Source organism: Pisolithus orientalis (assembly GCF_024613125.1).
Source record: "Pisolithus orientalis strain OTSU chromosome Unknown F5J12scaffold_134, whole genome shotgun sequence".
In the NCBI taxonomy this organism is placed as follows: Eukaryota; Fungi; Basidiomycota; class Agaricomycetes; order Boletales; family Pisolithaceae; genus Pisolithus; species Pisolithus orientalis.
The window spans coordinates 23,064-33,822 of record NW_026260915.1 but is presented as its reverse complement, the minus strand read 5'-3'; the positions used below and the strand labels follow the sequence as shown (position 1 = coordinate 33,822).

Here is a 10,759-nt window from a genome sequence, read left to right as displayed (position 1 = left end):
TCAGTGGCTGTAAATCTTCTTTATCGTATACACCCAACGTTCACTCCCTTGATGTCGGCCTTGCGTTCGTTGGTATTGTGGTTTTCGCGCAACACACTCGGTATTACCGAGCCACCCCGAGTGGCGAAACCTCGTTTATTAGGAATATCGATGTCTTTGAAAGGTAAGGAAGCAGTTTAATGATTGCCCGTTTCGACTTTTGCATTACAATCGAAATGGCAATGAGTGCTGGGAGGATATTACATGCGGGACAGTGCCGGAATGGCATTAGGCGTAAGGTCCGTGGCATCAAGATTTTCCGTGGATGGAAAAGCTGTGGATGTGAGGTTGATGGGAAAGGTTTCACGCGTCACATTTGCGGAATCCACTCAGGACACAAGTGGCGACGAAGGAAACAAAACCGAGTATGTATGTACTGAATTATATTGCGTTGTAGAGTGGGATAGTTGATAGAAAGTTTGTAATCGTGCCTACTCTTGCAGACACTCGGACTTGATGCGAATCCGCATGATGTATTGATGCATGATGCCTGATGATGGTTAAGAGGTCACACAAAATGTACATTTCCGAGATTCATGTTGCAACAGGGGTAGCTATGGTCGTGCGATCAGCGGATCGATCGGATTATGAATATGTATGTCGCTACCGAGTCGCGGAGATAATTAACGTCCAGTTCTGTTTGGCTTACAGACGCTCGGCCTTGTCTGTTATCCGTGGTGCGCTGCTTGACCCCAGTGTCTCGAGCGAATAAAATACAGCTGGAATAAGAAAAATACGTGGTGTACTACCGTTGCCTGATCAACGATACAACGCCATGCTGTGCCCTGATGGTGCAATGAAGGTACTCACGAATGGGTGCTAGGTAACGTTTGCTATCATGCCCCCTTTCCCTCTTCTCCCAAAACGGGGCACCTGCAACTTACACACTCGCAGTTCCATCACGATGCTCTCTCCCCTCACCACTCTCTAGACTACCTTCTTCTTCATAGACGACATCACGAGCCACATCTCGAGTACGCTCCTGCTCACGTCCCTGCTCATCCGACGCGGGTGGACTCTCTAGACCGCGCAACCCGAGACCCGGAAGGACGTCCAAAGCGGATGAACTGCGATCGTCATTACCACCACCGTGGTTGTACGTCCGAGAAGTTGGCTCTGGTTCGCTTGCTGTCCATCATCTTCATGTGAGGTGCGTTTCCAGTCTTTTTCGCGGTCGTTTACTCTGCCTTGCCCGGGCCGTCTTTCGTGTCCTCTCCCCCTCTCGCTCCTTCTCTTCATCCCTCCCTTCCCTGATGGCGTCTCCCGTTTCCCTCGCCGTTTCTGTGTCCCTCGTCGTGCCGCTCACCCTACCATACCCCTGTAACGTCTTCACGATCGCGCCAAAATAAACAAAGCCCAAGAAGAAAAAGGCTGAGATGAGCACCCGGGGGCCAATTGCTGCGTTGGGGCTGAGTGGGGAAGGTGTGACTGGATCGGCTGTGGAACCAGAGTGCCATACAAAGGCGAGGATAGAGGCGGTAAAGATATCATGAACCTGCGTGTATGCGTAATGAGAAAGGAGGCAGGGGAAGAGAGAGGGGGGAGTCGCACCAAGCCAACCATATCCTGGGCAACGCCAACATTACCGAGACGTTCAACAAAATGAGTGTTGTGGTTCTCTGTGTCTCCTGTGCCCAACTCGTGGCCTTGTGGATGCTTTTCATAGTGGCGAATCGGATGATGTATACGCATCCGCACAAGAGGGACATGAGTACGCAGGTGAGTGAGAGGAGTGCGGTCGTGCATACGAGGGTCGTAAGCCATTTCTTGGTTTTTGGAATATAGATAAGATGGCTCTAAGAAATCATGTGATGAAATGGGTGTGGGACGTATTGATGACCACTTATGAGAGTAGTAGTGCGGAGATGATGTTGAGCGTCTTCCATTCTCAGAGGGAATCGATGAACGACTCCTCGGGTTCAGTTTTCGATGGTCACTTTTCTTTTCGGTCGTTGTTCCGTTTCCTCTCTGATGCGTGGTTCTTTCCGCACGTGGAACTCTCATATGCAAACGCCCTCTTTCGGTCACGGATGTTTTTCGTGTTTTCTTTTCACTCTCTGCCTTTCTTCGCCCTCTTCGCACGTATTCAGTTGAGGCGGCGGGTTGGAGTCAACGGTCATGTGCTTGATGCTCATGTACTTATACCTCAGTCATCGTGTCTACGACGCTGAGGTGAGTACAGTAATCCCCTGAGGGCGCGTACACTCACTTACGTCGTATGGCGTGCCCGATAACGTACTGTTAATACAGTCGTTGTGTCTGAGTGGGAGGCCATGTTCAATGCCTGGGCCATTATCCTGCGTAGTCACCTGCTCAAGAGGTCTACTGGTACAAACGGTGTGTCGCGTTCACAATCTTGGCGGTGAAATTCTCACTGGATATTCCTGCGCATGGCCAAGATGGGTCGAGAGCGGGATTAAGAGTGCTGTGATCTCGACGAGACGATCACGCCGCAAGATGAGATAGTAGTGGATACGTTGACGCATAGAACTGAGGAGGGGGGATAGAGGGGATCGGGCAAACGTGGGTCTTAAAGGAATGGGTGGTGGACTTGGGATTAGGACGTGCGCTAGGGGTGTCGATGGGGTGTCTTTCATTGAGTGAGTCTGCTCTTGTGGGTGAATCGGTCACCGGGTCTCCCAGCAACCGTATTTGTCTTGCCAGCGCTTCCCTGGCATTATCCTTCTACACCGGTCTCCTTTGCTTTTTGCATTCTCGTAGTTTAGCTCGTCGAGTCACAAACTGCCCGCATCGACTCACGTGGCCCTGCGAAGCTTTTACCTAATAACATGCTCTACGGCAGTATTTGCAACTGCTGTCTACAACTAGTATAGCTGTACACCAACGCCCCGGTAGTCTGGATACCAGATCCGTCTAATGAGGCAAAGCAACTCCATAGGCAGGCTGGTATCCAGACTATGTCAGTGGTTTGTGGGAGTGCCTCTCTGCTCGAGGGGCTTGACCTCGGAAAACACGTTGAATAGAGTGGCTCGACAAATGGCAGTTTACACGACGGTGGCATCTGCATTTCAACTTTTGCTCAGCCCCATGATGGCCCACGTACTCCATCTGAAGTAATTATCATCAACAATCTTCCAGACAGTGATGGACTGTGAAGTGGAGGGCTACCTGAAAGTCTCGAAGGGTAGGAAGTTATAATCGTTTAGTCGTTTGTCACATCCACGTCCGTGTAGGTGCAAGTACCATATTGATATAAGCAACAGGTATCACACCCTATTCACCCGGAAGACGCTTCGTCGTACCGCTGGCATCTCCGAGTGGCCAGCGTTGCCAGTTCAACCGCACTCCAATGGTACAGGCCTCTTGTTATATTATCGCGATACACTTAGGATGGGCGGTATGTACGACGACACAAAATTCTCTGGTGCGAAGGAATCAGATTGCCGCGAGATGTGTGGGTCACACCGTCGAAGGACCATTTCCTCCCAGTGCATCTCGTCGTGCTCCTGCGTAAATAGGTCAGAAACTTGTTCCGCTCATAGCATTTATGAACTTGAGTGCATGTCGCTTGGTGCTCAAATAGTCATTGAACCTGAGCGGAAATACACGATTAACAACAACCTTCGCAGTGAACGTCTTCCTGCGGAAATATCCAGGCCTGCAGTCTAGCTTTGCCCTCGGTTGCTCACATATTGACATTGACCGGTGACGCCTATGAGGACACTACTTAGGCGAACTGACTGAGGGACTCAGAAAATTACCTGATCATGTGATGCGTTGGAGATTGCTGCGATCGCCTGCATACAATCTCACCGAGATCTAGATCTTTCAGGAAGTTTCTTTTCCGCCATGTGGCGTGACCACTACTCCGGATCCGTTGTTTCTCGCTTTTTTATCATTACTGTCGAGCCTTCCCATGGTAACAGGGTCGTACACGTGCGTGATAGGTCTCCCTAAATTTTATCGTATTTGATCCAATTTCCAGCACCGATCTGTGGGGACGCTGTGTTTTACGATACTCGAGCCCTCCAAAGAGCCAAACATGCGCCTGGCAAGGTGCAGGGCAACGCGCTTCGCATCAAATGGGTCACATTTCAGTTCCCCGAGTGGATTCTTCGAGACTCATACTCTCAAGGGACAATCAATATCCTCATGGAGCGTAAGCCCGTGTATTGCTTGACACTAATAGTATCGAGGAGATGCGGCAAGTGTAGTAATATCAAGTACTGCCCGTTTGTAGGGGGAGGATTGATGAACAACTCTTACGTATTCATCTTACACCTGGACCCATATTGACGGCGATTCGTTCTTCAGAGACAGGTAGACTCCAAATGTCATAATCTACATCTGGAGTAAGATCCATCCGTTTGCCAGTTCCTGCCTAGATTATTATGTTCATACCTGTCTAACTGACATCTAGATCCTTGAATCACCCTGCAACGGTCGAAGAGCAAGAGAAAATTATTCGCACGCGATTAGAGCAGTGACAATATATGAGGAGTCTAAGGCTGCAGCTTGCTGTGAGCGACCTGTCAGAAGCGGAGGCCGAGAATGACTATCCTGTTGCGTTGTCAGGTAATGGTTCTGTTCTTAATGGCTGTGCTCCTTGTGACAGCTTCCACGACCTACTGACCCTAATAGATGTCGAACTCCCCTTGCCATCATATCTGCGTCGCAACCGAGGAATCTGGTACTCGGACCACTCCCAGTTCCCCGTAATGGATCATTCGAGATTTGATGCTTACGTTGTTCACCTTGTTCCAGGATGATGTCAATATAGAAGGTAGGCTGGGGTAACCTTCGCGATTTGCTCAATCGTTCTGTTAAGACACTTATGCGACTCACCACCAGTGGCTGGGCCTCATAAGCGTACGGCATCTAGTGAAACCAGGCATGATGGCTCCATTTTCTGCAGCTGTGCAGTCGCAGGGAATCACCACCAGTGGCGGGCCTCATAAGCATTCAGCATCCGGCGATACCAGGCATGATGGTCCCATGTTCTGCAGCTGTGCACTCGCAGGAAAACCCAGGGTCAGGATTCAGATGGAATGAGTAATAGACGTTCCATGTCTATCGTAAGTTTACCCTTAGTTATTGTCATGCAGCCACTTTCCATGGTAGGAGGGATGCTCGGCTAGGTCGGCGGCCTCGGAATGTAGCCTGGTGACTGACCTGTTGATTCGAGGTCCTTTTTTTTGGTGTCTCGTGGCAGGCTTGTCATTAGGCTACTTTGAACGCGGCTACATGATGGAGGATGTCGTCGCCAACGTCTAGTGTTTGCATTCATTTCGAACTCAAACCTCTTTTTTTATAGCCCGTAGCTCGATGAGATCGATCCTGCCTGCCTGCTGGTTGTATAACATCATGGCACTGCATGGGTCTTGCACTCTCACGATAAGTCCCAACACGATAGACATATTAGTCACTAGCAATAGTGTGGCTAGGATTGGAAATCTTATTCAACCCTCGCGCACCAAACTACCTATCACCCCGCCCTCCAATGCCCCAAAATTTCAGTGGTGTAGTGGATATAAGAGAAGATAGCTCGCTTAATTCCTGGTCGTTGAAGTCCGCCGTCCTGTCTTCCAGTCAACGTGCAGGCCATGTCCTCCCTAGACGACGGAAAACATGATGGTCCAGAAACCAGGTGCGTTGCCTGCACGGTGCAGTACTTTTTCTAGCTGACGTGGTGATGTAGTGTGTCCTACCCTTGGGTCGGTGCCCTCGGTCCCCCCCAAACTTCGGCAAATAATCACAATCCAATTGTACGTGTCATTGGAGCTGCGAATATCGGGTGAATGTTGACATTTTCAAACGAACCGGTATAACGATTGCCCACCTCAGCTTTGCTTGTACGATCTGGGTGATGGAAATGAATGCTTGGATTTCATCACATGCGGGACCGCGCCCGGACATTTCAGCGCTGTCCATGGTGTCAAGGGCATGGCGCGTAACGTTGAGATCACTTGCGGTTGGCAAGATTGTGGGTCTCTGGTGAAGCGGCACAACTTCATGCGCCACGTCCGTGAGATCCACTTGGGCCATGGGCGGAGAGCAAACCAAAACTGAAGTACCGGTAACTCTTGGGAGCGAGCCGCTGCTGCAGAAGTTCCCTGTGCACTCAGACTACATGGTAATGCCATATAGACGGATGCGGGGGAGGGCCATGGCGCGAACAAAAATGCATGTTTTAATACATACAATAGAGTCTGAGAAAATAGAAGAATACATGCAGGTCTTGTTTTTTTTGTTTTTTTTTTTGACAAGGGTGCTGTGCAGTGTTGTATTAATCGATGAACACCGAACCGTTACTCCATGTGACTAAAAAGGACAGATCGAAGTGGCCTTGTTATCGATTGACTACAGTATATATTTTCCTGGATAGACAGATCCATCAATTCACGATTGGAGCACAGTTGCAATAGGGGTTACTGACTGCGGCTCGGAAAATGTGTGGACTTAGTGGACACGGTTTCCGATAGACCGCAAAAATTAACCAATCTTGAGCACTTGAGCCCCAGAATGGTGTTAGTGTGTATAGAATATCAGTGAGTGAAGATATAAACTATGATTCCCCTCTTTTTTTATTGGGATATACCTAACGTCCCCTACCCCCACCCGTCCCCCTCCCCCCCCTTCACGATGGCTATGGTTGGTAGGTTTTCACGCGCCACATTAGTCCCCATCAGCATCGGTACACCACCAACTTGGCGGCCAATCTCGAGTCACCAAGCAAGGTTAATAAATGTCCTAGTGTTTGCCTGCAGTCTGGATCTAAACCTATTTCATACTAGAAGCCGGTGACATCGCAGGCGCCGGGCAGCCACCTCGTTGACAGCGTGCTACGTGTATGGGGCTCTGTCCTATAGACATGCATGCCGCCGCACTCGGCTATTTCCCGAGTCAATAAAATCCCCCTTGAATAAGAAAAACAATAAACGATGTACTATACAAGGTATCTCGACAACCGTTCCCTGAGTATACAATGTCATGCCATGCTCTGATGGTATAAAAAAAGTATTCACGAGGTGGTGAATAAGGGTGCTTGGCAATGTATAGCATAGCCCCCGAGACATACATGCCCACAGTGCCATCATGATGACCTCTTCCCTCGCCGTTCTCCAGGCTACCTTCTTCATACATGACATTACGAGCCACAACCCGAGTATACCACTTCTCCTGTCCCAGCTCATTCGATGGCTAGCCACTCACTACTCCATCTCACACAAAGTCCAATGAAGATACATCGTGGTTGTATGTCCAACAAGCAAGGTCCAGTTCGTTTTCATGCCCATCATCGAATTCACAAGTGCATTTCTTGTCTTTTTTCGCAGTCAATCGCTCTGCCTCATCAGGTCCATCCTTTGCGTTCTCTCCCCCTCTCGTCCATTCCCTCCATCCCCTGTTTTCCTTGCTGCTGGCTTTGTATCCCCTGTTACCGCATTGACCCTCCCGTTTCCCTGCAGCGTCTGCACAATTGCACCAAAACTGCGGCTAGTCGTTACAAGTCGTTGCATTGCCGTTTAGTGAATTGATCGACAGTGGATCCGGAGTGCCATACGAAGGCCAGGATAGAGGAAATTTAAAAAAAAAACGCGGTCCTGGGTGTATGATGAGATGGGGGAAAAACGACACAGACCAAGCCAACCACACCTCCTGCAAAGAATGTAGTTTCAACATCATGTATAAATGTATTGGGGCCGTATCTGTGAGAGAACCCCTTGCACATTGTCATGGTCATTCTTCAGAGCAGCCATGTTAGGAGCTCGACAGCAAGGGGAGGGATGGGGTGGTGCAAAAGAGGTCACCGGAATGGACCAACCAAAGTGCATCTCAGAAGATTTGGGAGTGAGGCGTGCATCCGAGAATGTTGACGGGGTTGGTACCCACCTAGATAATAGGGCTAAGGGTACCGACAACGAAGTCACTCGGTACCGAGGATGTTATCCAGGAGTAGTCCTGCCAGTGTTACCTGGTGACTTATCTTCACCTGTTCACCGGACTCTTTCACTTCGCATACTCGAACCATTTACTTGGAGGTGTCTGAAGATGGGCCCATGCCAATAATCTATGAGGCAGCGCAACAGTCTGGTCACCTAACTACGGTCAGTAGGTATGGTAGTTCGATCGGCAGATCGCTCTCTACCAAGTCGTGGAGATAATTTACACCCAGTTTCAACCCAGCTCGGCTTTGTTTATAGACCTAAATATTACTTGGCCTCGGATGTTATTCATATTCAAGTGCCTCGGGCGAACAAAATGTCGTCCGGATAACAAACAATACTGTACAAGGTATGTCGACAACCATCCACTAGATACCTCATACAAACACCATATGCTAGTATAATAAAAGTACGGGGAATAAACTTGCTTAGTAATGTAAGATTCTATGCCCCTCCCCCTTTTACTGGCACTCGGTGCCTGCGACTACACGCTTGCAGTACCATCACGATGATTTTTTCCCCCCACCATTCTCCAGATCACCTTCATCATACATGACATCCCGGGCATGATATACATATAACAGCCACGTACAAGAGTAGCAGTGTGAAGACAATGTTGAAAATCTTCCCGGCCTCAAAGAGAATTGATGAATGGCTGCCAGGATTTCTGGAATCTGACGAGCACAGCATCTACGTTCGCTGTGGTAAAAAGTAGACCATGATCGTGATGATGTACATTGGGCGTCTATGGGATGGGATGGGATGGGATGGAGGTCATGCTCGCCGTCGATATCTGGTTGATTAACCTTGGCTTCTTCAAAGAACCTGGTGACCCTGAGAAATGCAAGGAAGGGTCAGCATGGGGTATGGATATACCTGTCTTGGAAGTGTGTCTGTGAGAAAATCCCTAGCACTGAGCGTGTTTATGAATGTGGTCTTCAGGATTGGAAGTCGAAAGGAGGGATTATTCGCACGTGACGCGACTGACAAGTGGTTGTTGACCCTGTCGTCACAATGTCTAACACAGAAACCCTGTCCTTGTTGTCGTTGCTCGTACGACACTCTGGTTCGCTTTTGTAACTGCCTTCTTGCCTACTTTCTAGGGCCGGTTTTTTATTTTGTCGTTCCACGGTCTGCCTTGGTCCTTAATATCAACACCCAGGAGAGTGGGGATGGGTTGGATGGACCTGGAGCTCAAGGCAAGGTTGGAGGCGACAAAGAAGATCATGGATCTGCATTATACAGGATGAGAAAGGAGAGCACAGCAGGCACTAGGCTGACTATGCCCCATCTGGCAATGCCATTATTATCAGGTTAACTGACTTCAGCACACACAGAATAGCCCTGTGATAATAGCCAAGAAGTGCAAGGAAGGTATCAAACGTCTTTTCATGACAATCTTCCATTCCACTCTGCCACAGATGATATACTTCATTGGGGCTGTGCTCTGATTGGGCAGGACCATAGGAGCATACATCAATGGACACTGACCTCTTCCCGACTCGCTTCATTATGCTTCAACCTATCAAAGTCAGGCTCAATTGGTCCATTGTTCTGGCTTGGTTTAGCTTAAATCACCTCACGGAAACGCTAGTAAGTGTAACTTTTCATGCTGCACTGCTGAGGAAGATATTTGATGTATTACCTCAGTACTTACTTATTTTGTTGGACTTACCACAATACTGTTCCCTACTGCACTGTTCCAAGCATTGCTGACCCTAGATGTGAAATGCCTGATGTAACAGCAGCCTGCTCAGGTATTCCCGGCTATCATCTGTGTCACAAGTCACAACCGAAGAATCCAATAGCCAGACCCCTCCCTGTTCTCAGAAATCATTCCACGCCATCGTTGTTTATTTTTTTTTCCAGGTAAGAAGGTAAGTTAGGGTGAGCTTCGTGACATTTTCAGCCATTCTATTGAAAAGTTTATGTGCCAGATCACCAGTGACTGCCCCCTCTTAAGTGTGTGGCATCCATGATGCCAGGCATGATGATTCCGATTTCTGCAGCCCTGCAGGCTCAGGGAGACCAGGTAGTGTCGCTTCAGATGGAAGGAGTGATGGACCTTCCATGTTTGTTATGAGTATGTCCTTTTCTGTTATTATGTAGCTGTCTGTGGTGGGGGAGATGATCGATGATCGGTGATACATATCATCGGTGGCCTCCAGATGTAACTTGGCAGCTGGCCTGTTAATTCGAATGCCTTTTTTTAGTGGCCATAGGGGGGAGGGCCTCTAACGTCTTCCCTGAACGCCACTTGCCTGGGAATACCTGTCATTTTGCCGCTGTTCTGATTCATTTCTAATAATTCAAAGGTTTGTTTGTTTGGTTCATACCTCAATCACAATGAATCTGTCTCATTGGGCTGTGTACTAGTACTACCAGTGCAACCCATTCACCAACCAGAAGATATGGAGGTGATGTTTTGCCTTGTCCAACAGCTGGTTGCATAACATCAAGGTGCCTCCACTGATCCAGCTGGAGGGCTTTTGCACTCTTGCGCTAAGCCCGCTCTCGGAATATGACACAATGTTGGATATATTTATGACATTATTATATGTAGCCTGCCGGCGATGCCAATGATAACCTGACTTAGGTGGGCAATCCCATTCAACCTTCATTGTGCCGACTCGCCTATCCCTGACCTGCCCCCAATCTACTCCATGCATTGTGTGGTAGCTATAAGAGAAAAATGACATGTCTATTTCCTGGATATTGAAGTCCACCACTGTCCCCCCCCCTCCCCTGCTAACCTGATGGACATGTCCTTCCTAGATGATGGAACTCACGAACATGGCAGTGACACAGAAACCAGG

At 48.8% G+C, this 10,759-nt stretch overlaps 3 protein-coding genes across 3 annotated transcripts; 2 read left to right on the top strand and 1 right to left on the bottom strand.

Annotated features, from left to right (window-relative positions):
* Positions 1 to 799: 799 nt before the first annotated feature.
* F5J12DRAFT_92363 (uncharacterized protein) lies at positions 800 to 2,190 on the bottom strand. Its single transcript, XM_051749342.1, has 2 exons — positions 1,591 to 2,190; positions 800 to 1,534 (listed from the first exon to the last, which is right to left on the bottom strand). Exons 1-2 carry the CDS (start codon positions 2,041 to 2,043, stop codon positions 1,181 to 1,183), a joined length of 807 nt encoding a protein of 268 aa, XP_051594184.1. The 5' UTR covers positions 2,044 to 2,190; the 3' UTR covers positions 800 to 1,180.
* Positions 2,191 to 4,982: 2,792 nt separating this feature from the next.
* Positions 4,983 to 5,578, top strand: F5J12DRAFT_92332 (uncharacterized protein). Its single transcript, XM_051749340.1, has 2 exons — positions 4,983 to 5,075; positions 5,315 to 5,578. Exon 2 carries the CDS (start codon positions 5,326 to 5,328, stop codon positions 5,542 to 5,544), a length of 219 nt encoding a protein of 72 aa, XP_051594183.1. The 5' UTR covers positions 4,983 to 5,075; positions 5,315 to 5,325; the 3' UTR covers positions 5,545 to 5,578.
* A 25-nt stretch (positions 5,579 to 5,603) lies between these two features.
* Positions 5,604 to 6,069, top strand: F5J12DRAFT_787655 (uncharacterized protein; the record flags this gene model as incomplete). The annotated part of the gene is made up of 3 exons (XM_051743680.1): positions 5,604 to 5,647; positions 5,699 to 5,765; positions 5,845 to 6,069. 3 exons carry the CDS (start codon positions 5,604 to 5,606, stop codon positions 6,067 to 6,069), a joined length of 336 nt encoding a protein of 111 aa, XP_051594182.1.
* Positions 6,070 to 10,759: the final 4,690 nt, after the last annotated feature.